Raw genomic sequence first — 27735 nt, 5'->3', positions numbered from 1 at the left:
CCGACGTGCGATCTTCACCGCTCTGTAGGTAACCAGCTTGGCGCAAAAATTGCGCCATTGCGAATATTGCCAGCTACTATACCCGTGGTATCCCCGCCATAAAGTTGCGCTATTTGTACAATGCAGATGATTAGCTCCTGCTTACTTCCCGCCACAGTATCCTACTAGGTAAGTACATGTATTTACCGCGGCTACTGCTTGTTTGCCGGCAGGCGGCAATTGGCAGTAGGCTGCTGTGGTTTTTTTAACAGCCTTCTAACTGTGGTGGCGGCTACGCGGTAGCGAAGCTAACGTGATCACGACGAGCTGCGCCTTGGAACTACCTCCTACCGATATTGACGGTGCGGCTTGGCTGGTAATTTGTAGTTGATAACTAATTAATCATAACCGAAGGGAGCTGCAATAATAATACAGTGGGTCTCTTTAAATTGGTTACTAGCAGCGGCTAGTAGATGTTTCAATCTCATTCGGGTTAGGTAATTGGAAAACTGGGAGCGATATCACTAAACTGTTAGAACCGCCAACGTTAAGATATGATTGCATCATTGGACAATGATTCATTACAGTTGACTTTTGTTGTTATAAAAGCGAAAATGAAAAGCAGGATATTTCGGATATAGCAGCTCGAAAAAAATCACAACCAGCCTACTTTGATATCTAAATTTATTTTACTTTCGTATTGCTTTTTCCACTTGTTTTCATTTAGTATTTCAGTTTTACAACATTTGCTCTTGATTTACAGTAACTTTGTTCACATTTTTCTCGCTTTTCCCTCTTAACTGCCTACCTTAACGCACACAAGTATCAGCTTGTTTAATTCTTCCATCTGTATTTCTACTTTGATTAATCTTCGGACCCATTCATACGCATACTTGATTTCATCCATCTCACTATTTTGGGGGGTTGCTCCTAACTTAAATTTCACGACTATGCCACCTTACGTTTGGACTTTATCTACTGTTTTAGCACAAAATATTGTTCTAATTTTCACAATTTACTGCGGAATTTCGCTCTACCGCGCTAATGAGTCTTCCTATCCCCGTGAAAAGAAAAAAACAGCCCAAAAACAAACAGTTTAGAGCAAAAACAGTTACCCATCTGCTCTGATTCTTCCGTCTGCTACGACTAAATGGTTCCAATTTCAGTTCAACCCAAACTCCTCTAAATCCGATCCGCTCAGTACTGGTATGCTAGTCGCGTCGTCGTCCTAGATAACGTGGCTTGGCTGAAACAACGGGTATTGTTTTTTTTCTCGTTACGTGTTTCATCCTAGGACTCACAACACTCATTTGAATATAATTTAATTTTCATTTTGAAATGCAAAACTTGGAAACAGAAAGCGGTTGCGGTTTCGCTAGGAACCAAACACAAAAAACAATCCGATTTTTCCTACTAGCTTTAAATTCTTTTAGCTTTTGTGTTCGTTTTTTTTATGTCTGGTAATGAAATTTTCTCTCGTTTTTCGGTGTGACTGCCCTTTGCTGCTAATATTCTATCGCTTTTCACGGTGCTAGTAGTAGTTGTGGTAGTAGTATTTCGATTGCAGGTTGAAGAAGTACAGGTGTTTTTTGTTCTTGCGCGTTTTTCTCACTATTTATTTAAATATTCAATTTTTTGTCTGTTCACTATAGCATTGTTCTATCTCGATTTGGTTTCTGTGTGTGTGTGTTAAGTTTTTATTTCGAAAGGCGCTGAATACTGTAGAACTTTTTTTTCTGGATGGAAATTTTACTCTCTTTCTCTGCACTAGCTAGGTTATGAGACACTGAAAGAGGTAGGATTTTTAGGAGGAAAACAGGACGTCCCGAAAAGTTATGTACTGATAGCAAAGCACGGAACATATAGGTTTTAGCTATTATCAATTGAATTGTAAAATTTTAATTCAAACGTCGTGGTCATTAATATTAATTAGGGAACAAAAAGTAATTATCTGAAAATGCTTGAACTCAGGTTTTTTTTTCAACAAACTAGACAGAAAAGAAAACATTTCATCTCAAGTTATTCACAATATTTTAGGTCGTCATAAGCATTTGATATTGAAAGCTGTGAAAACAGATTGTTGACCCTACAATTCCCAGCCGAAAATAAATTTCAAAGGGGATGATATTTACTTTTAAATAGCGGACTTTTTTGTTAGTGAAAAATTAGACTACGGTCTGGTATGCGTATACTGTTGTACTTCCAAGCTTACGAATGATAGAACCAAGGTAGCCAGCCGAGCTGTTGGTTTGAACGAGGGTGGGAAATCGAAACAAAAGCTAAACTGATAGAAACGGTTTGATTACTTTTTTCTCGTTAATGCTATGTGCTACACGATGTATTTTTTTTTGTTTTCGCTCTTGCCAACGGATTCCGTGACTGGTTTCGAGGGTTTGCTTTCCCACTTTTCTATACAATAGTTCACTACAAAACGTATTTACAACCACTTAATGCTCATTCATTTATTTAGTTTTAATTTACGATATCACATTTGCATATATTTCTTTTCCTCTTTCTGTATGATTTTTTTTCTGTGTGTTTTCGTTAGTTTCTTCCCATGGTAGAAAATATATAAAATAAATTTTATAGTTCTATTCAGTTTACTTCTTCTCTTCAAATTCTTTCTCGTTAACACTGCAAGTTTGACTGCCGGTAGTCCGAACTTGCAATCAGTTTACTTCATTCTTTTTTTGCCGAGTTTCACTTTCAACCAATGTATTGCTCAATCCTTTGTGAACGAATCGATGGGCGCAGTAGCCCACTCTTTATATTAGCATTAGCCAGGTGTCTTCTAACTCATTTCAGGTGTCTTTGCGAAGGAAGGAAACGGATGCCTACTAATTATTTGACCAGCAGTTTATAAGCACGAATCGGTACCAAGGGCGCAGCGTATCATTTGATATCCCACAGGGAGAACAAATAATATTAATTTTCGATATGTTGTCGAACAATATTGACTGTCTCGTTATTCTCTCCAGGATTCGTTTCTTTGTTTTGTTTTGTTTCGCTCATGACAGGAGGCAAATTAAGGTCATCGCCATCTGAAACCAGAAAAACCGCTCTCCGACCACAAATCGTATCGACCGATTGCAATGCTGTCCTGTATCCGAAAGTTGTTCGAGAAAATAATCTTGTTTCGCCTCGACAATTGGGTCGAAGCAAATGGCTTACTGTTAGTTACACAACTTGGCTTCCGCAAAGGCAAAAGGACGAACGATTGTCTTGCGTTGCTCCCAACAGAAATTCAAATGGCCTATGCAAGCTAAGAGCAGATGGCATCGGTTTTGCTGGATATTGAAGGGACTTTGGATTGAGTTTCTAACAACATTCCTTCTGAGAAACAGCACCAGTTTGGTCTTTCACTAAAAATAAAACAACTTTTTGCTAAACTTATTGTCTCAAAAACACATGCATTTTTCACTTGGTGATTTATCGACATCACTAATTAGCTACAATGGCCTTCCCCAGAGCTCATGTCTTAGTCCCCGTCTCTTCAACTTTTACTTGAATGACATTGCCGAAAGGCTTGTCAATTCCTTTACGCTAAGGCAGTTTGCAGATGAGGGTGTGGTCTCTATTACAGCTGATGTGGCTTTTTAAAAAAATAAAAATTGAAGCGAGATCCGCTATGATTTATTGGAATGCAGTTGTTCCTCGATTTTGTCAGTTATTAGTGTAGCTTTTACTTTGTTTTTAACGGCTTTATCTGTCTTTAAATGGTGAGTGAAATGAATTTTAATATTTGGACACGTCGGTGCTGTTTGGCACCATTTTTTAAAAACTGACGAGGCCGTCAAAATAGAAGTAAAATTTACAGTAAACCGTCACAGTTGAACTCTACTTATAAATATTCGTCAGTTCTTAGATATTAGATATTTTTTAGATATTTTCGCAAGAGTTGTGAGAAATTGCTTCCACTGAATATGTTTCGTTGAAGTCAGCAAAAAATCAATGTGGATTCCGAGTGAGTTGTAAAGTAAAAGCCTGTTTTAAACCACCTAGTGATTCAATTGTTGCTTTCTCCTCTATCCACACTCTGATTCAATAGTTGGTTATGACTTCATTGGTGATATACCACAGGGAGAACAAATCGAAATGGCAAGTTAAACAAAAGCAGTTATGTGAAAAAATCACCCCCGAGGCAGGATTCGAACCTGCAACCCTTGGGACTTCGGCCCAATGCACAAACCCTTAGCTGGGGTAGCATAAGGGTTTTCACAGGGTGTGAAAACAAACATACACCCAAAACGGCGCGGTCAGATTTTCTGTTTTTGGGCTCACAATCTCGTTCCCAAAAGCAATCCTTTTTGAACATTGAGCTGTTCGCGCACAATTCAAGATGAGCACAACGCTCACGAAAAGAAAAAAAAACGATGACACACACTCACATACAAGGAAACTTTGTTAGTATTTGGTTTCGTATCTTTCTTCTACACCTTACATTCCCCCCACCCAGGAATCAGGAACCCCCCACCCAACCACCACAAGCAATCTCATCATCATTGTTGCTGCATTGTATTTTGTTTTGTTTCATTCTTTTCTCCGCTGCTATAAATAGCTAGTGACCTGAAACTTCCAGTAAAAAAAATCCTGATATCAGATTCTAGATTAGAACCGACAAACTTCTATTCGGTAAAAACACCTCTTTACTACCCGTACCATGACGACACACTGGTGCAATATTAAAATGACATATATAAGCTTCACACTAATGATGAATGCGATAATATCGTTTGCCTCCCCACCGTCGGTATTTCAGCATGGTCATTGACGCATTTTGCTTTGTACCATTTCCCCGCTGTTATTAATATTTCGTTTGTATGTATGTGTTGGGAAATAAGCCTAACTAGAAAAAAAGATTACCGGGTAGCGTCAGAACTGGAACCAACAAACATCTACTCGGTAAAACGCCTACTTTACACCTTAGGCCATAAGGACACATAATGAGTAGTTCGAATGAGCTATATATAAATATATATAACTTCTCATCATTGCAGCAAACTTCTCATCACAAATGGGACAGCATGGAGACGATGGTATGTGTTATTCAAGTTATCTCTGCACTGCATGAGCCAACAGCGTGTAGCTATGTGGTACGATATTGTATTGCACAAGTATGAGGTTGGTTGAACACTAACGCATCGTTTGGGAGCTTATCGCTCACAGTTCGAGAGCGAAAAAAAACAGATACATTTCCGCTCTCAAAGATTCGTTTTGGGTGTATCCAGAATGAAACGCAAGATAGACTAAATTTCGAAAAAAAAGTAACGAAGGTCACGTACCAATACAGGAAGCGAAAGACGACAGTTGGGCTGCCTTCCTAGACGGCATCGGACTAAACTAAACGACAGCGGAAATGTGGAGGAGAACTAATGCAATCAATGACAAATGGAGACACACAGGATACCCAATAACAAGCAATGGAGTAACCACAATTGATCCGATGGAGATCGTCAATCATCACGGTCAGTTTTTTCAGCAAACATCCTCAGACAAGACGCTTCCACTGAACTTCTTAAAAAAGAAGAAGGTTATCAAGACAATACCAACTGTCTTCGCCTCCGCACCCAACGAAATGTACAATAGAGTTTTTTTCGCATAGCCTTAAGCACGGTCAGAAGCAAATCTGCCAGACTGGACGTATCCTCTTCTTCAACATCTACCACCAATAGCAAAGAAATCTTGACTAAACAGCTTTACTAGGTTGTGGGAAGACAGTCAATTTCCTGACGATTCGCCTAAGTTACTGGCGATACAAATCTCAAAAAGAATTCAAGGAAATAGAGAAGCGGGTGGTTATCGTCTGATAAACCTGGTATCATGCACAGCTAAAATCCTCAAAAGGATGGTGCATCGCAGGCTTGTGTCATTCCTGCGGGATAACCAACTCCTGAACAAGAGGTAATTTTCATTTAGGAAAGGTCTTGGACCAGGTAACTAAGCAAAGTACTATAGGGAGCGAGGCAGGATGGGATCCACAGCGGATATAGTGATACTCGACATCGCCAAAACATAAAACAGTGTCTGGAGAGAAGATATACTGCGCCAACTACATGAATGGGGAATAAGTGGAAGCATCCGGAGGAGGAGAATTAAGTTTATGAACAGTCGGCGTTTAAGAGTTGAAATTGGTGGAAGAGTCTCTGATGAATTATGCGAAGTCAACGGGGTCCACCAGGGATCTGTTATCGCCGTTACGTTGTTCCTAGTGGGAAAGAATTCACTATTCGCAGCACTTCAGATCGGGGAATTTATTTTCGTTTATGCGGATGACAGAGTCATTGTTGCCAAAGGCCATCCAAAGCTACATACCAGGAGGAAGATCCAGTCGTCTGTTAGCTGTTGGGCGATGGGCCGAATCTGTTGGCTTCAGCATTGCGGCCAAGAAGATCATCAAGACAGAGTTGTTATCAACGCATCTACAACTAAACACCGAACTGGTCACGGTCGCAAGGAGAATATCGTACCCCATTCGCTGCTCCTTAGTCTGCTTGTACATACCCCAGGTAACCACCAACATCAGAAACAAACTATCCAGCTTGATAAATCAGACGCCCGCCTCGTTTGTCGAAATGGGGGACTTTAACGCCCACCATACGGCTTGGGACTGGGACAAATGTTGTCAGAGAGACAACGAATTCATCCGACTCATCGAAGAAGTTGACGGAGTGATACTGAACGGCAGCACCACCATCGGATAGGACACCACTTCCAATGCTTATCCGCTGACGAAGTCTTGCCTGCTGCCTTCGTCCAGTACTTAAAGAGACTAAAAAGCTTGTTGTCTCCGACCACGTTCATGCCTAATTCCTACAAAAAACCCTTCACTGTAATGGAACTCACCACCGTCCTCAGTACCGGAGGGAAAAGGGCCCTTAAGGACTCTTTCAGTGCAATCTGGGAATTCGGGTCCTTCCCAGAAGAAAGGAAACTGGCCCATGGACTCATTCCCAAAAAATGCCTGGGCAGCCGTACCACTAACGACTTCCGGCAAATCAGCTTGCTCTCCTGCACCGCCAACACTCTGGAAAGGATGGACACCCGGCGACTGACTACGTGGCTGAAAGAGCACAAACTCCTTGACCCTCGTCAATTTGCTTTCCGAAAAGGACTCGGAAAAGGAGCCCACCTAAGATCCCTCGGGGAAGTGGTCGACAAGGCCTGTAACCATGAAGTGTTACACTTTACCAAAATTATCGCGAGAAAACAAAATAGCAATTTTCAACGTTTTGGTATGCGCGGGAGTAGGGAGGAGGTTTTAGAACCCTATTTACTCGCGGCGATGCAAACCAGTGGGAAGCAAAATAAAAACCCCAGCTTTTGGGGAGTGAGAAAATGAGATGACAAAAATTAGACGAGTGGACCGGATGCTGGATAAGGGAACAGGACTGAAAGAGGAGGATCGAAAGCCTAGTGGGAGCCAAGAAAATTACACTAGCTCTCTTGTATCTAGACCGTGGAAGTGAACGCATCGTTTTATCAACCAAGTAAAAGTTTTTTAAGGACGGCTAGGTAGGCTGATAGGATAGGTTCACTGATAAACGTGGAGTTTAGTCAAGACTGGACAAAGAGACTTCTCGCCGTAATCGTGCCTTGTGTCGGAACGGCTAATACGAAAAGGAGGTCGTCGTCGCAGATCCTGGTGGTAAATTTCGCCAAAACTTCCATCTGCCAATCGCCAAGGACGAGGTGGTCTGCGGACCGCGCTAGATTGTGTCCAGGAAGTCGTCAACTTACCCGGTATTCGTGCCTCTGGAGAAACCCGTCCGCCTCGCGGTCGTAATTAGAAGCAACTATCCGCTACCCAACGTAGGCCCTCGCATTGCCCCGCCGCTTGCTACGATGAAGGTAAACCGTCGTTTGTAACAAGTGGCCATCGCTACAAGAACCAAAGCCACTCACCCGCCAGCCGCCTGTAACCGTTCCGCTATGAATCCCGCTTCGCTCCCATCGGCCCGTTTCACCACCGTCACAGCCACCGCCGTGCTCAACCAGCTACCATAAAATCGTCGTCATCTTGTGTTTGAGAATGAGTAATAGAACGTTTAAAACTAACCCCCAAATATCGTTATTAACAAAGTCCGAACGCCTCCCCATCACCTCTTCAACGACCCTGGGACTCGAGGACCCAAAGAGGTCTTTCGCGCCCGTTGGTCTGACCAGTAGCTTGGGGTTTAGATCGATTTCCCTTCCGGGTCTCGGAAAGCAATCCTCGAGGGCTAAGAGAGCCGTACTAGATAACCGGTAACAGGCCATATTAGAAAACCTACACGCCAATATCGTCATCCTCGACGTAGCAAAAGCCTACAACACAGTGTGGCAAGAAGGCGTGCTCCAAGATCTCAAATGATGAAGTCTACAGGGAAACCTCGGCACATTCATCCAAATTATCTCACCGACTGCCGCTTCCGGATCTATATAGACGGGACCTTATCCCAACGGAGAGCCGCAAGGCTCCATGCTTGCTGTGGTATCAACCTGGTGGCCCTGGGGAAAACCTTGTTGCGTACTCGGATATCGTTATAGGCGGCCGCCACCGCCGTCGGCCAATGGGCACTCGCCGCAGGGTTCAACATCTCCGTCGAAAAATGCACTATTACTCACTGCTGCGGCACGAACCACCTAGCCACCTGCAAGTCAATCCACCGCAACGACACTTTTGTACCCTTTCGGAATGACCAGTGATCCTCGAAGTTACCCTCGACAGGTAACTTACGTCGACGTCCCACTTCCGAAGAAAAGAAAGGACTGTGAAAGCAGAAAGAAGCTGGTCCGCCTTATCTGCTCCCGTCAGCCCAAAAATATCCGTAGAACTACATCCCTAATCCCTAATAAATAGCTAAATATTCTACGAGATCGAATTCACGTGCCGAAACTTAGATGGGCTCTCCACTATCCTTTGCTCACTATACCACGGAACGGTGCGGTTAGCATCCGGATTACTAACAAACACCCCTGCCCAAAGTACCCTCTGTCGAAACCGGAGTGCTGGGAAGCAGCCAAGGTATCTCTTAAAAGGGCACCAAACTTCCTCGAGAAGACAGTGGGCAACGAATACCACATTCTCACAGCCAACATCTACCAGGAGTTCACCAACAAGCCCCTCCCAACCATCGCCCGACTGCATCGCGTGAGACTGTGAGGTACGACCCTGAACGACATCCTTACCCGCACAATAAAGGTTGATGAACCCCCGAGCATCATTATATCGAGACACAGGGAACTCATCAACCGCAAGTACCAACAAGATCTCAAAGAATACACCGACGGCTCTAATGCGGATGATGACGTCGGAGCGGGAATCAGCAGATTGGGAAGCGGACTCTCTTTCCATTTTCCCTCCTCTTGCACAGTTTTCACAGCGGAAGCGGCAGCCATTGCTGTGGAAATGGCCAAAAGGAACACAGACGAAGCCACAATTTTGCTCACTGACTCCCTGTCAGTACTGAGGGACATCGCATCCGGAACGACCACCCATCACTTTGTGCAGGCCAACGAGGCGTACCGAGACCCACTGGTTACACTGTGCTGGGTACTTTGCCACAGTACTATCAAAGGGAACATAGATGCCAACCACAGCAGACGAGCACGAGACCGCCTTCAAGACGAAATCTCAACAACCAACAACATCCACAGAGAGTTCAGCTTGAATCTGCGGCACGGATTCACCAACCATTGGCGGAGATCCCAAGGCCATACACAGAAGGTCAAGGAATCAGCGAACATTTGGACCGACCGAGCAAACCTAAAAGAGCAAAGAATACTCTCCCGACTCTTGATACATCAGACTGACCCACGCCCAGACCATGTGCAGGGAACCAATGCCGAACTGTGTATCTTGCAACACCCTACTCTCTGCCGAACATCTCCTCTTCAACTGCCGAGAGCTTCAGGTCCTCCAGCGACAATATGACCTGGTAGAATCAATACGGAATGTACTAGCCAACGGTAAAGTGTACAGCAATGATTTCTTCTAGGTTGTTTTATGATGATCCAAAACCTTTATTTTGAAGATATAGTTATAGTGATTGATCCCCCTTGAAGTGAGATATTTGCTACATTTTTTTAAAGTATGAAAATCAAGATAAAGAAAGTATTCAGAAATTTCAAAGAATTTGTTTTTGCGAACGTCTTTACTGAAGACCAAAAATTCCTATTTATAGTACTTATAGACCGCTGTTTGTGAATGACCCCTTCCAGGTTTTAATTCAACATAACTTCTTAAATATCATGGATTAAACTTCGGCATGTTCTCCAACTCTGATTGCAATTATAAATGATACATCAACACTAAGGAAATTCAATAGAGTTCACTTGTCTCTCGTTGTCTCCAGTAGAGTTATAGACGATTTCAAAAAAACTATTGTTTTTTTTAAAAAAAAGTCAAATATTGTCGAAAATACTCGAGATAAGAAAAATTATACGTAAATAAAAATTGTGTATTTTGACGATACTTGGATCTCGTAGAATATATGAAACCCGTAGGAATGATAATAGAACACATATTTTAAAATATATATTTCAGGGGGTCAACCAAATATAACGAGCTATAACATCTTAATCATTGAAAGAAGAAGCAATCTACACAACTTTTACGACGAACGAAACGAAAATCATAACAGCAAATGATAAACCTTGTTATTTTTGATGAGTAGTCCAAAATCACCATTGACGTCAACTCAGCCGTTTTCCTGATAACAACCAATCCCCATTTGACACACTTTATTTACTTATTATAGCCAAATTACTTTAAGAATACACAAGATAAGCCATTCTTATAATATAGAAAAATTTTCATTATGATAATTCAAAGCTTTCTACGGAACATCTCGAACTTGTCAGAATGATTCGCAGGAATTTGTCAACACTATAAGCCCTTTCATATAGTGTTGATATTTTAATGATTAATCTCCCTAAAATCTCCTGCAAGCGTATGTATTAAAATTAAAAAGTTGTATTATTGAATTGACTTTGAAGGGATCATCCAAAAACAATCAGCAATCGAAGATACTAAAGATAAAGACTTTTTGTCTTCAGTAAAGTTGTTGGCAAAGGCTTGCTCAACAATATTGCCATAGATATAATTTTAATACATACGCTTGCAGGAGATTTTAGGAAGATTAATCATAAAAATATCAACACTATATGAAAGGGCTTATAGTGTTGACAAATTCCTGCGAAGGCATCATTGATTCAAATTTAACGATATATGCGTAATTAATAGATCGCAGGTTTGGGCCAAAAAAAAACCGCGGTGGACCTTCTGTCACACCCCCTAGCGGGTGCTGGAGAGACTTCCCACGGCCTAGATCAGCGAAACCGGACTCTTCGAAAGCATCCAAACAGGAACACACCATGACCACACCATCAATAGGCCCTCTGCCACAACCTCACGGTGAAGGAGAGGTCGTCCATGACCCAAACAACTAGTAACCCAACGAACTCCCCATCAGCACCCTACAGGCCCAGCAACGGGACCCGAGGTAACCTCAAGGGGGCCATTCGCCGCTCTCAGCCGAGCTGCTAGGATTCTTCCCGCGATCAATCGACATAACCAGCTCAGGCCGTTAAAACATAGTAGGCATAAAATTAATGAAATGTAATTACGAAATTTTTAAGAACGAATAAAAAAAAGTTTTGGTACATTGAAACAAATTGTTCTGCTTCAAAATATCTGAAACTATTTCTAAAGTCATCCTAACGAAAAACCAAATCTGCAAAAATTATATAATTAAAACATTTTTTTTAGAAACACCTTATTTTTTTGGCGAAAACTCGTGTAAAGTAAAAAGTTAAAGACTAGGAGCTCCAGTCTCTTTGACAAAGATTTTAAAAATTTTATAAAAGAGTGCGAAGCTCTATATCGAACTATTAAGAAGGTAATTTTCACATTTTAAAAGACTTCCCCACCCACTATTTGAAATAACAGAAAACGCTTGTAAAGTGCAAAATGTTATCATGAAAACGAAACTATAGCTTTACTAAGGGTCATTTCATAAAGAACTAAATGTTTAATATAACTTTTGCAGTTTTAATTTTTTGCTAACATATCTTTAAAGGATTTTCAGTGTTTTTGAAGATGAACCTGAACTTAACAGAAACACTTTGTAGTTTATAGAAATTGTCAAAAGTTGTTACAGGCTACCTCAAACTTTATAGACATTTCCTGGATTCTGACATCATCCAATCGCTTTTTGCTGTAAATAAAGCATAATAAAATAACCAATCAATTTCTATCCACATATGGTCGGTGTTAAGTCAGACCGGACTAAATGACATCGTGTTGATTTCGAAAAAACGACTTTAAATTTTGAATTACATCATCCTTTACATTATAATTCCAAAATAATTTTTGCCATATTTCATACTTATTGTAACATATTACAATTCTGGCTAAAGTGAAATGTACCCGAAGAAATTCTTTATCCATTGATATAATTATTTCACTTTTTGATATTTTGCAACTTAATCCGATCTGACTTAACTCCGACCACATGTACAACCAAATGTGAGAGTCTGGTGAATCTAAATGAGACAAAAACTATTGTTAAGTTTATTTCTAACAATCCCAAAAACCGTATTCACAGTGCTGTTGGCGGTGGTCAGCTATTTTCGTCCGCGTCTCTTATCACCATTTTTTATAAAGTGTTTCATCAGCAGTGCTATCTTTGAAAATAAACACCCTTGGTTATGCAACTAATTTTTTCAGATCGTTTTTCAAATGCAAATAATTAAGAAATCTAAGTTTTATTTTGAATGGCACATATTTTGTCGTATGTAATTTTAAATGTGCTTTCATTTGATGGCATTGTAAGGGAACACGTATCCGCCGGTTGATGCCAATCGAGCTGACATTTCTTTAGACTGAGCAAACTCATTTATTTGTTTGTTTAGTGTTTATTTGACCAACTAGGAAACGAATCTACTGGGTATTTAATGCGTGTGGGAAATACGCATGGTCTTGTATGAGTGAATGACTTTCGAATTATGTATGAGGGTGGAGCATTGACAATTCGCAAGATCAATTCAACTACAATTACCAATTTGTGGCAATCATTTCAGCACGAGGAACAAATGTTTTATGGTCATATTTATTGTTTTACTTTTAGTCCATTAACTCATCGGTCAATTATAATGAGCTAAGAATAAGTTCGTACTATTTGGAAACGGGGGGTGTTTGATTCGTGCATGATGTTAATATCGTTTAGGGATCGGAACGTTTACTCGAACGAGATGGAAAGTTTCAAGTTACAGGATCTCAATATGCTTGTGATTATACCAATAAGGACCATTTATAAATTCTGCCACGCTATTAGGAGGAAGAGATATGACTAATTGTGACATGAATGGGAGGGGAGCACATTATGTACTTTGACGCAATCGGCCGTTTTACGCACGATTGCGCCATGTATATAGGAAATTCCACAGAACATGAACACTTTTGCGAGTAGGGGCATTAATGTGCTACTACAAAATGAAAGAAAAATTAAAATCATTTGAGTCGTATTAAATTAAGTGGCAAAATAACGTGGTAATATAACAGAGAGTTAGTTAGTATTGGGTAATCTTTGCGTGACATAATTTATGAATGTTCCAGCATACCACTTTTAAATTCATTGTTTAACACTCAACACTCCCGACAGCCGGCTGTCCGGAGATCAAGTTGTTTTTGATGGAACAACCTCGATAAACGATTACCCAGAGTTTAAACGCCTACAAGATTTACGTATCCTACAGTCAATCAACTATTCAAACATGCACGAAAATATATTCTCAGTCGCATCGCTTGCTTGAAGCGAATTCTAACTAACAACCCACCCACTACCCAATCCGTGGTACTTATGGGAGTGTCACTGAGTCGGGGCCTTCCGTTAAGTAAGTACCACATCAACACTTCCTTTCTCATCCCAAGTTACGGTAAAGATGGTCGTGGCCCGCAATGGTGGCTCTCAGGCGAAATTCTCGCTTGGACTGGATCAATTGTTATTCCCAAACAATGCTCCTCAAGTAGTCTGGCTGGAAATGAGAGTCTGCAATCTACGAAGTATACCGTGCTTACGCAACGCAACAATCCCAATAATCATATTCACAGTGCTATAGATCAAATAGAATGCTCCGTCACTGACGCAATGTCTAGGGTTGCCACCTCTGGAGAGGCTTTGACCCGGAGATTCTCACTGACCTGGGACTAGACAAAAATTGGAATCTAAGCGATTGCTCGGCGTTTTAGAGCACTTTAATCTGGAAAACAGACAGGAATGACCGGAATGGTGAGAATGAAGAAACTGTGAAAATTTACCTTTTTATTGGAAACACCGAGAAAAGATATGTCCTCAAGCAGGAATCTCTAGTTGGGTGAGTTAACCACTCCGCCATCGAGGAACTGTTATGATACTCACGTCAAAACAAGGCACTTTAATCACTTTTTATTACTACGTTACAGTAAAGAAAGCTGCGAATTTTTTCCGTTTGAGAACGGATTTGTCGGTTTAATCTGGTGTAGTATTTCACCTCTCTGGCTAAGTACCCAGAATACAAAGGCACCGGCTACTCTCGCGGTGGTGGATACGTCGAACGAGCATTGCTCTCCTCCATAACTTAGAGGAAAAGGAAAGCAAAGGAGGCAGGGCTGCGGCATCATAGGACGCAACAAAGGGGCAAAACTCACTTCCCTAGCCAACAGTTTAAGGGGCGCTGCAGGAGTAGCAACAACACGAAAAGAAGTCATTTGATGTTGACTTAGTCAGTTGGGTTTAAAACAAATCTGCCAGTTGGTCAGTTGGATTAGAACAAATCAGCCATACTTTATAAAGTGATTTGGTAAAATTGCAGCAAAATATCTTTTTTACACCATTGTGGGATGCTACATTTCAATTGTAGCATATAGGAAATATTACTTTCCTTTATTTGTAGTAAATTTGATTTGTTTTTCATTTTCATAGCTTTGTGAAAGAAATCAGCGATATTTTGCGAACTCATCTCCGCCACCTTGAAATGAAGGGTTAGTCGGGCAAAATAAATCTGAACCAGAGTAATACTTTACTTAGACTTTTTAAATATTTTGCAAAGAATCAATTAATTTAAAAAAAATGAAATCATGCTTCTTCCCACCAAACCCGGAGAAATTTATGTGAAACCTGGATGCCGGTAGACCGCTCCCGAAAACCGGAGTTTCCGTGTCAAACCCGGAGTGGTGGCAACCCTAGCAATGTCAGAGACAATTTAAAAAGTTTCAACGCTGAGGTACAAGCGGACCAAGCACTGGACAAGCCATTATCCAGCATAATTGTTTGTTGGCTATCGCGACAACATCACCCCACTCACCATAGAAAGCCATGAATAGCTTGGCATACTTTCTAATCCAAGAATTGACGCTTCTTCATTGATGGAGTATTCCGTTTGAACTTTTAAACTATTGCCCGAGCAAAGACGACTGCGATTTTCGAAATTCAATTCAATATTCCATACAAAATCAATGGCTGAAAAATAGCTGTTCATTAAACTGAAATATTACTAAAAAATTCATCGACTAATCTACCAAGCACTACACGTGCTCGAACCTAGGTCACAAGAACGATTCAAGTCACGTAAACCTGCTTTATGTTGCTCTTTAAAACGTGCACCCGCATCTCGGCTCTATACGTGTGATTTCACCCGGTGATACATTACACTTACCCCAGGCTCCACTACCTGAACCGTGAATTATTCCATCATGTGGAATCAAACACTTTCCTGCGAAGAAGAGGGAAAACAACCCAATCCCAAGAACTGAACAAATTATGAGGGTATCTCTTCTTGCTAGTACGTACGTAGTTAAGGAACCGAGAAACCGTTTCCTTGCCCCATTCCACACCAACTTCGCAGACAGACTGAAAAGTGCTGACACAGTTTCCTTCCTTTCGCAAAAATAAACTTTTCTCATTTTCCTCATAAATTCCAGATTGTTTCTTTCTATGCTTTTCAACCGGCTGGCAGGTTTATGATTGTCTCTCCCTTTAAGTTACTCTCTATCTCTCTCTCACTCACTCGTCCTCTTTCTCGCTATCTATCTTTCTTTCTCTATGTGCAGGCAAAACACATTGGTAACATATTTACCACTTTTCGTATCCTACTCCTGGTATCTACGGTGGATTCGGTGAGGGATGTTCTACTTTCCTAGTATGTATACTTTAATGTTTCGGTTTCGTAGCAGAAAGACACCAGGCTCTAGTTCCTTCTTCAATGGACTACCGAGTAAAACTTTTTTTTGTTATAATTCTCTTTCTCTTTCTTTAAAAAGACATTTCAACAAAGCGGGTAAAGTGGAAACCTATGACGTCCCTCCACGGGCACGTCGTCTGTCTTACTTTTCATACAGGAAACAGCAGAAACAAGAAAACAGTGTGTATAGAGGCTATAACAAAAAAAATTAGACCAGTTTCATCATCTCGCTACTGACTAGACTACGTAGTACGGCATCATTTCTTAGTTTAACGACACTAAAATTTACATCTGCTACAATGTTGCTTCGCTAGAAGGGTCCTCCCAGGCTTGTTGCTTCTGGTACAAAAACACTATTTACAAACAGCTCTGCCCCATTGCATTGGGTTACACACAGTGGACAAATAGGACTGCTATTTACAAAACACTTTACCCCAAGATCCGGCTTGACTTAACTTTTGCCATTATAAAAGTATATTCATTAAAGTTATCATACTACTGAGCTGTTTTCTGCGACCTCTGGCTTCGCACTAATGCTATGTTTTATCTCATTTTTTCGAATTTTCAGGGTGGCATCTTGCTTAAGGTTATGGACTCTCTATTTCTCTCTCTCGTTAACGGATCACTGTTTTATACAAAAGCAAAGAAAAACAGTCGAAAGGAAAAGTTTCGAGGATATTTTCTCCATTTAAAAATAACTTTTTTTCCATCTTACTTTTCTCTGAACTATTTACACAATTTCCCCCTTCTGCTATCATCACCTGTTCTTGGTCCTTCACGGACAACGACCTCCTCGTAAGAGGACGTAGCAAAAAAAACTTTATCAGTACCACATTTTTTAGCTGGAACACCAGTCTCCACAGTCAGTGTGCAATTTGTTGCCTACTTATTGTTAAATGGTTCTAAACCTTCTCTCTACCGCTTGCCTCCCGAACACCGAAAATACATCTAAAGGGGGTGGGTAGAAAAGTTACAAGCTTTCCAAAAACCAGAAAGCGGAAACCCACGTATCAACCCGACCCGACCCGAGGAACGGAAAGGAAACGAACCCAGGGCATCGCCGCGGTTTACGCTATCCGGAACGAGTTCAGGAAGATGATGAACAGCAGATACGCCACCATCTGGCACTGGATCCCGGCCAGCGAGGCGCCACTCAGACCCATCGACTCGGTGGCCGAACTGCGCGACACTTTACTCCGGGCGGCACCCTCTATCACGTTGTTGTCGTCCAGCTCGTCGTCCTCCACCAGCGGCAGGTCGACGTTCGTTTCCGACTCGGTTACGTAGTGATTTCGGTTCTGGAAGTGCACGTTGGCAACGTTCGGACCTCCGCCGGTAGCGGCACCGGCCGGCGGCCGATTGAAGCTGCACGATTTCGCCAGCTTGTACGATTTGGTGATGTTCGGTGCGAAGCCGTCCAGGCTTTCGGTGCCCTGGAATGGAAGTTTGGAAAATGACGTTACAATTGATGTATGACTTGGTGTATGAGCGGTTGAATTAAAAAATATTTTGATAAAAATTCGAATTTGAAGAAAAATAAATAGAACCAATTTAAACCTGGAAATATTTGTCAGTAATAACCTGAGGTTTTAAGAACTTCTGAGAAGTTTCATTAATGTCGTTGGACAGATTTTTAAAAGTAACAAAGTTAATCGATGCATCCTTAGTTCTACTACCAGGACTATAGTCAGAAGTTTGAATTGATGGGAGGTGTTAGGCAATATCCATTGCACTATGCTAGATTTCTCCACACGGGGAAAATTTAGGAAAAACTGAATTTTCTCCGCTAGGCAGAAAATTGGGTTTGCTCACTACTATCTTAGTTCTGGCACTAAGTGTCGGATTCTGTTGAGACGAAGTAAAAACGCAAATTACATAACTAATTTGATATTAATCGATGTTCGAGGACATTGTGGAATGTAATGTAAAACTTATCTTAAACTTAATACAGATTAAACTGTATATTGCAACTAATAAAACAGTTTAAACAACCGTAATACGCTCCAAAAGATTTTCTCGTTCCAGGAACTTTAGAAGCAAAACTCCGATTTGATTCACCTAGCAGTGAGATGAAGCATTCATTATAAACTGTCTGCAGACAGTTTATAATGAACACGACAGAACACACGCGACAAAAAATATTCAATAGAGATTTTGTTATAACTGCTGACACGCTGTTGCTGTTCCCGGGTGCGTATAGTAAGAACAAAATCCATAGTGAATATTTTCTGTGGCGCATGTCCTGTTGCCTCGTCTGCGGACTGCTATACATAACCCTGATTGCTCATTCATTAGTTTCATGCATGGAAAACCCCTCGAATAAAATGAATAAAGTCAATCAAACGAATGAAATTGCAAAAATGAAATTGTAAATAAAGTTGTCAAAATAAAAAAAAAATAAGACGAATTTAAAGAAGAGGAAAGTGAAAAATAAAAAAAAATTACAAAATGTCCAGAAAAGTTACTGTGAATCAAAAAAATAATATTATCAATAAAGCAATTAAAAAATGAGAGAGAAAATTAGTAAACTAGATATAATTATTAAAATATGAAATTAGTGAAATTAATCCAATACATAAAACAAATAATGTAATAAAATGCATTGAATGAATAAAATGAATCCGAATGCGAATATTAGAATACTGATAAAACTAATGAACGGATTAAAATGATTTAAAGGAAAAACATTATTAAAATCAATTATATGAGTAATTAAATCGAATGAATGAAAAGTAGGTATAAATGAAATAAAAAGATGAATCTGAGTAAAATTAATAAAATAAGCAGAATATATTGACCAAAATGAATTAATATAGCTAAATAAATAAAATAAAAAAAAAATTAGCGAACTTTGCAGATGCTTAAGGCTTAACGTATCTTGAAAGCTGATTAAGCCGCTATTATAAAACGAAACATATCGGAAAATTACCTAAAACGAGAAGCTTATGCAGTTAGCTTATTCGAACTTTTAATTACTTGAGAAGTATGCGTACAATTCGTAAATTTTTGCACATCGGCTGACAAACTTAAATGTTGTAGCTTGATTCCATTTTGGGTCGATTTGAACCTGTTCCTACTATATATAGTTTATTTATTACAAAATTTTGCGTATGGAAGAGAACTTTTAATTTCAATGTTTGAAATTTGAGTAAAATACAAATGGTTCAATGGTTCGAATTTGATCAACGTTGGGGTAATTTGGGCCTTTGATATACTTTTGCGTGGAAACACTTATTTAAATTATGGTAAGAGATCGAAAAAATGTGTGTCAAAAAAACTGTAAATTGATCAGGACTTTAGGAAAAGTAAGCAATTGCACATACGTTGACACGTTTCAGTTCTGTAGGCCATAAAGCTTTGCTAAGCCCAAATCAACCCAATGCCCCTAGTCATGAATAAATCTACAAACTTAAATAAACTGTATACAGAAAGGAAAAGATACAAATGCCACACATATTTGAATAAAATATAACAGCAATCAATTGAAGATTTAAAATAGAAATTAGCTAAAGGAATGAAATGTATATAATCAATAAAAATTTCAAATATTCACGAAACAATTAAAATAAATATTATTACTACAATCATTGGAATTCATTTAAAAATATTAAGTAAAATACCTATTAATTAAAAATAGTAAAAAGAAAAAAATACAATACTTAACAGAACTAATAAAGCAAATTATATTGACAAGATGAAATAAATGAAGGGGATTGATCACAAGGAAAAATTATTCAAACGAAAAAAACTGAGCAAAATAATAAAATAAAAACAACGAAATGAATAAAAAGTAAAAAAAGAATAAAATGAAAGCTGTGAATAAAATTTATTAAATGCATTAAATAAATAAAATGGATAACTTGAACAAAGCGAATCTAAAATATACAACGAAATAACGTGACAAAATAAGCAAAATAAAAAAAAAATGAACAACACAAATACAGAATCAAATAAATAAAAAAATTATCAAATGTTAAAATTGAATAAAATAAACCAAACGAATAAAATGCACAATGCTGTACGCACACGAAGCGACAGGACACACGCCACAAAAAATAGTCACTATGCATTTTGTTCTAGCGATTCCAACGTTGCAAAATGCATCCTAGTGAGTATTTTTTGTGGCTTGTGTCCCGCCGCCTCGAGTGTAAACTACTTAAAGTGAATGAAAGATTGTTGAAAAAATTCAAATAATGAATAATAAAACGAATAAGATAAATGTTAGAGTAAACTTTTCAGAAAGCCCTTGTTTCCGCACATCAACGTCTGTAGAGCTGTCGGATTTTATGACGAGGGAAAACTGTTCGGTTCACGGTGCAGTAAGAACTCGCGGTCACTTAGATAAATTCCGTGGGTTTATTCAGTAGAACTAGGCACTTATTATAAGCCCAAACTATTCAGTATAAAACGTGGCACTATTCTGTATGTAATTCATTTTCTTCTATATTGTGACCTTGTAGTATGATAAGGTTTGTTACAAGTTATTAGGAGTAACTATTGACACTGATTAACTATGAATAATGACTGACTGTTCTGATTGCAATTTGTACTATATATAGGTTGCTACAATTATTAGATGAACACAACTGTTCTGTTCAGGAAGTGAGAATCTTCTAGAAAACTGACTGCAGTATGAGTGTTGAACGCAACAAACTCTTCCGTAACGCCTATAGTAGTTGGTTCATTATGCGACCTAACTGTCCTGTACTACAGTGAAGTCTCACTTCCTCGAACTTATGCAACCCTAATGCTGGCGCAAACAGCCCTCAAATGATTGTGAAACACCTTTTATTTGTCGGTTGGCTTACATGCATCTGAAGCAATCGCTAAATAAAGTTACAATAAACCTTTCAACCTTTCGATTGTATTACTTTTACCCTTTTCGTTTTCGTTTTTATTTTATAGGCAGCATCGGTTACTTTCATCTCATGTTTAAACTTTTTACAAGGGCCTTAATTAGTTTGCATATGTCGTGTGACTACTTGGATTTAGTGTCCAACTAGTGCTAATTTGGGTACAAGTTTAGATACAGTTAGCATTCGAAACACAAAAATGCTCTTGAATATCCATCTAGCTTACCCTACAATCCTCAATCTTTTTTCTATTTGTGAATTCTCTACTTGTGTTTTCCGCAATAGGCCTTCTATAGTTGCTCTTCCGTTCAATAATGTCTGAAAGTACTTGTTCCAAATGGAGCTGGCTGGGTTCTAAAATTTTCCTATGGATGTTTCGTCCTGGAAGGTAGTGAACAATCGTCTTTTGGAAGGAATTCAATTCATATATTCTGAAAACCTTTTCTGTAATGCTCAAATCTGGCGGAGAAATGAAGACTTAGACGCTTTTATATTGCTAGCTGTCGCAGTTTTCAGTTTAGAGGTTTGGATTTATTGAACGTTTGAACGTTTGAGATGTGTTTTGAGGGACTTGATCGCTGCCTCTCAAAGACCTTCAAACGTGGGGAGCGTCTGGCGGGATAAAGTGCTACTTGGTTTCTCATGTGCGGCAAAACTGCTCGATTACTTCGAACCGCTTACTGGTCACGAAACTAGAACTTGTGCTTCTCGTGACTGTGACTGATGAATCTTCTCAGGGATACCAGAAAAGCATCGGTACAGAGGTCGGGCATTGCTTGGACGGCCATAGAAACCATGCAAATGTACACGATTATGTATGCCTTTGCTAGGTTGGGTGGTCGTGATCCTTGACTCAGAATGGAGTGGAGCAGTCGACGCTGGTGATTGTGAACGGTAGTGACGAAACAACTCTCGCGGAAACCAGCTTTCTCATCAATTGCATAGTGTCGGTTGGATTGCATCAAAAATATCTCACGCAACACCGCGTGATTCGCCTGCTAATCGATAGAACCTTTAGCAGCCAATATCAGCTGCCGAATGGCGTTGATCAGCCCACTTTGACCGATGTCACGTAGCTCGACGGGCATCCACATCAGAAGATTCTTGTCTGGCAGTATGATTGGAGGGCGGGTTTCGAAAAGAGGTTGTGATCAATCTAAACAACCAGTCCGTCTTGGAAGAGAGGTCGGAGGTTGCTAATCTTTCTGCAGAGGTTTTTGCATTTAACTCGCTGAATATCATCACCCAGATGGACCAACTAGATCATCTTGAATAATGCCTTCTTTGATTAGCACGTAGTTCATGGATGGTCAAATTTTGACCAGTTCCAAGTGAGACTGCTTTCTTCCGGCAGTTGTCGACAAACCACAGTACGTATCCGATGAGTCGTTGCAGTTTGCGGCAGCTACTGCATCATTTCATTTTCGTGTTGCAGCGTTTGGTGGGGTAATGAGGGCGCAAGTCAGTCCAAGGCCGATGATAGGAGGGGCAATAGCTGAATGGTTCATGCAAAACACATAAACGCGATGGGTGGTGTATCAGCGTTTGGGTTGGGGTGGTATTGAGAAATTTATGTATTTATTGACGAATAATTGTGCTGCAGAATTTGATGAAAAGGTGAATTGAACAGTACCACTGTTGGCTGTTCAGAAATAAAAATAAAATGTTTCTCCATATGCTTTGTATTTTGTGATTATGTGATGTCGATTCAGAAGTGCTGAAAAGTTCACTTTAGCAATGTGGTGTTAACATAATTGTGAGATTGTGAGCGTAGGTGTGCGTGGATGATCGCAAAGGGCTCAAACGTTTGTATGTTCACGTGGTGTATGCCAGCACATATATGACTTCGCGTGTTAAATCTCGAGTTCATAACCGTGCCATTTGCGCGCGGTCGTGAATGATCGCGCGAATCGTCAACACAATACTTAATTTTCAGTGCTCGGGTAAGATTGTAGAAGAGAGTGAGTTCTCCCCTAACACTAAAGTTCAGGGTCATGTCGCTATGTTGTTGTGTAGTGGATTTCAGCGTTATTTTTGATTGGTTCTAGGACCAAGGGTTGAGGCTTCAGGACATGACCGATGGATGATTGCGCGAATACGGGCATTTCATGATTGAGACTGCGTTTGTAAATTTATAAATTATAAATATCGCCGGGGTGTTATCATGTTTGGGAAATCGCGTGCGGGTATGTGTGGATGATTACGGAGGGCTGCCAAAGTTCATCTGGTATATTCTCATCTGCGGGAATCTTGGAATGGGACAATTGAAGTGTAAAAGAGTACCAAAAAAGGCTCATCTTCAAGCACAAAGCATATCTATAGTTTACTTGTCTGTAAACCCACTTTGTATATTATTTCGACCATGGCTAAGTGGGTAATATAGGTCGCTAATTTAAGTACTAAATTTGATCACAATGTAGCTTAACTAAAAAGAAAAAAGTCGTACTTAAAGTTTCTATGTGATACAATCACTGTAGCACCGCTTTAGTGGAAAAACCCTCGAATCACGTCAAGGTACAGTATCATGCCGAGGGCGTATGCGGAAGCTACTGCATCGAGAAAAAAAGTGAAGGCGTATAGCAAGGGGTTTCCAACAGCATTGATTACATGTCACTCCTGAAAAAAATTACCTAGATTACTTCATGGTTATAAAGATTACTTCTTCGAAAAACAGATTACTAATTAATTACTCGATTACTATAAAATTCCTCGATTACTCTGGATTATTTGGAAACAACGCGAGTTCTTGTTGGAATTACTTCAGATTATTCAATTATTTTAAGCGGAAACTGTTCATGCTCAGCAAATTTATCGCTATTTTATTACATACACCTTCAATACATTCTAGCTCTGCTGGATTATTCTCACTACAAGAAACCCAAACCATGTGAACCGACGAAAAATTCAAAACGACTATTCGGATAAATAGTAAGCTGTTTTTTGCTTGTTTTTTTTTATCATTTCACACAATCTTTAACAATTTTTATAAAATTAAAAAAGGCATGCGTCTTCCTCTTAGCCCCCTTTTGTACAATTGGCTTGTAAACGACATCTATGAATATCTTGTAAATATTAACACGCTAATGCCACTAGCAGATGATGGAGTGGTCTACGTAATAGGATCCAAGGCCATCGATCTGCAAGATACTTTGGATAGTTTGTCTGCTTCAACTTGCAACCGGGTTCAAGGTTTCCATGAACAAAACAAAGCTAGCCGTATTTTCAAGGAAGCGCGATTCAGCATAAGTACAGCTCTTTTTAATAGGTCAAACTATCGCTCAAGTCACCGCAGTAAAATATCTTGTCATCTGGTTCGACTCGAAAACCACATTAGAAATCTGAATTAGAAGTGGCAACATAGAATCAATTTTCCAAGTTTTTTTTTTCAATTCAATAATCAGAATATAGTGGGGTGCTCAGACTCATCAAAACTCGACGAGTCTCCTGGCTTCGACACATTCAATCAAAATTCACCGTTTTCCACAAACTGCTTCAGTTTATGTCTCAAAATCAGTCGTAATTTGGGATATCCTTGGGATTGTCCACACCCTGCCTGTAGACCATTATTTCTTCGTTGCGGATAGTTTAAGATCGTGAAAAGCACTCCTAGAATTTTTTAGGGAAAGCACGGAAACTCCTGATTTTTTTTCTTCTGAGAAATCATACCAGATTAGTACATTAGTTTGGGTCCCTTCTAATTGCTCCATTCTGGGTAATACGAAGGCGCAAACTCTAGCTAAGGTGAGTGCATTAGAAAGTGATTTTTACAAAGGATCAGTTCACTTCACATGTGATTTTGTCGTCACTGGACACTCGAAATAAGGCAAATCTCGTAAAGAGCAGTAAAGACTTAGGGAGGTGGCAACATTCTATAATCCCACAAATGTCCACGTAAGCCTGTTTCAAGGGGATAGATATGGGTTGTAATTTAATTCGAGTGAAGCCCATGCCAAATCATTATACGTTGGCAGGCCCGATGAGAGGGGGAGGTAGCCAGGGCAATTGCCATGGGGCCCGGGTCGTATTTTCATAGAAGATATATTAAAATAGCAATAGTAATTTCTTTGTAATCATTCGCATTTTTAAAATGATATATGATGAAACCGTCAAAAATGAAAATTTTATTTGATAGTTGATATTTATTAAAACAAACGTTCTTAAGGGAGTTGTCTAGCTTGTGTACAAGTTTAAAAAATGAGTTTTTTGTTTGAATCGACGGAATACACTACAAAATATTGAGAAGCTAATTTAAAGTATTTTCGAAGAAAGCAATAGAGCGTCAAACAGAAATGCGAGCTCACAGGCAAACGCATCCGTCCTCTTCTACGTTCGATTTTTTTATGGTGGTGCCGGTTGTTGGCATGGAGATACTGGGCGTGATTGTTGTTTAGTGAATATTTGTTCCTGTCAGATCCGTACATATTGGTTTTGTAGCTAAAGATGGCTAATGTTTACAATTTACAATTTCAACATATTAGACATAGCGTGCTGTCTATGTTCCAGACCATCAATCAAGCAGAAGTGTTTGTTTCGCGAAACGAAATATATCCGCTTTTTGTTAAAAAAAAATAAAAAAAATCTAATTCCCTCCGGGGGTTGGAAGAATTATTCCTGCTATTGTAGCACCTGCAGATGGTTCAGCATCCTTCCCGGGTGCAGAATGCTCTGTTTAAATTGTATTGCGTCGGTACCCAGGTAACCATAAGCACTAATTTAAAACTCTAGATAAGCTATAAGTTAGCATTTCCATTGCTAACTAGCCGTATACAAGTATTTTCAATGCTTCACTGCACCTAAAATGTAAAGCATTAAATCTAGCACTATATCGACATACAGAACATAGACATCGTGCTAAAAAGCTTTTGAAGATAAATGCTATGAAGCTTTTATAGAAAACTCTAAGTGCTAATATAGAATCTTCTTATAGTGCATTGAGACACCGAGCAATAACAAATATACGTATGCGTTCCAATAGTCACCTAACCTCGTATGCCTTCATATAATAAATGATGATGCAATAAACTTAAAATCAAAATGCAAATTATGCACGATTTTTCCAAAAATTATAATTGCAAATATAATCCACAATAGACGTTTGCGTAATATTAACCAAACATCTAGGTAGAAATTGGAATAAACCAAGTATACATGCAAATTTTCTCATCCCAGTTCTGTAGGCACTAAATCATCAATTTAAACAGTCGGCATGTCAAACAAAAGAGGAGAGGAAGGGTGGGTACGTTATCGAAAGTTATTTTTTTTCTTTTTCTGCGTCGACAAAGAAGTAGAAAGTTATTTAAAAAAACACGGCTCTATGTTACCATTGCTGACAGTCATTAAGGTGCTTCTGAACTTGCTCTATTCTGGCACACTATTTCGCCTTTTCCGACACTAAGTGTGCTTTAATGATCTCTATAGAACTATAAAGCCGTAAAGAATATGTTTTGTATGCGAATATAGAACATATTTAAAGCCATTAAATAATACTTCGTGGTTTCTTGGGTATGTTCATTACTCCTAACCTTACCACTTCCCCCATCCTTCATGAAATCATGAAAAGACGATTAATGGCGAGGCACAAATCTCCGATCAATATGGGGAACGTGCCATTTGAGCTGGATGCTACTGATTCATGATTCCTGAGTACTCGCAAATTAAAAAACTCGTAGCTATGGCAATTTCACACGATTTGGATACCACGGAATAAGAAGCTGTCGAAATTCTCCTGTCTGGCACGCTATCCATGGATGTAGCAATATGAGTCAACCGGAGACTAATAGAAACCACTGACTCACGAGTTCCCTATGGCTGAAGAGGTACTAACTCATACTAAACTAGAGGGCTTAGGTTTAAAAGGGCCCGACGCGGCTCTCGACGGCCTTGTACGTTGGATGTCCATTCCCAGCATATTGGGCTTGTAGAGAACGATATTTGAGCTTGTGGCGAAGGATTATCATGACATCGAACATGTTGTCTGGTCATGAGATGAGTATTGTCGCGCCAGATCTCAGATAAATTATTTCCTTTGAGTTCTGGATGTGTTGGCGATAAATGTCCAAACATAAACTATTTCTTCTCTTTTCTCTATCATTCTCTGATCTCTACTACAAGACCAGCAGAAAATCTATCGCTGGAAGTCGGGTCTTTAAAAAAGACCAGCCGCTTGCCATAATGGTGCAAGTTTGTGTTCGTCTTGTTTCTGTCATCGTTGTCCGCCATCTCTTTGCTGTCCCTAATATGCTCTTTACTAATAAATCCCCCGAATGTCGCTCTTGTGAATGACCCCGTTGTGAATGTATTTCCAAAGAATTGATCCCCTATGTGAATGTCTTTCCAAAGAATATTTTGCGCGCCTACCAAGAGCTGAAAAGTGTTTTCCTAGTTTTAATTGTTAAGGGGTCTGGTGTAGAGGGCAACAATAATCGACTTTTGTTTTATCCGCTTAATTGTTAGTATTGAGCCTCTAGAAAGGTCTCCCGCAATCTCTATGGCCACGCTGAACTTATTTTGTTTTAAACCGCCATGCATTCCACGTGCGTATTTTCTATAAAACACGCAGATTTCAATCTATCGGCAACAATTTTCGAAAAACTGACTGCGGTAAAAATACAGTGTAAACAATACACTCTAAACTACTTCTACCCAAATTTTTAAGAGAGAATACCCAATGGGTCATATATCATTTTTAGAGGATATCAAATGA

At 39.6% G+C, this 27735-nt stretch overlaps 1 protein-coding gene across 2 annotated transcripts in view; it reads right to left on the bottom strand.

Moving 5' to 3' along the window:
- Window positions 1-645: 645 nt before the first annotated feature.
- The window catches only part of LOC131691337 (MOXD1 homolog 2-like), a 611999-nt gene continuing 584909 nt past the window's right edge, over window positions 646-27735 (bottom strand). For both annotated transcript variants that reach the window (XM_058977649.1, XM_058977648.1), the window contains one exon: window positions 646-17612. In XM_058977649.1, coding sequence (XP_058833632.1) covers window positions 17247-17612 — 366 coding nt within the window. In that variant the 3' untranslated portion in view covers window positions 646-17246. The remainder of the gene's footprint in view (window positions 17613-27735) is intronic.

The sequence above is a fragment of the Topomyia yanbarensis genome, chromosome 3 (assembly GCF_030247195.1).
Source record: "Topomyia yanbarensis strain Yona2022 chromosome 3, ASM3024719v1, whole genome shotgun sequence".
Taxonomy (NCBI): domain Eukaryota; kingdom Metazoa; phylum Arthropoda; class Insecta; order Diptera; family Culicidae; genus Topomyia; species Topomyia yanbarensis.
The sequence above is the reverse complement of the archived record's forward strand: the minus strand, read 5'-3'. Positions and strand labels throughout refer to the sequence as shown.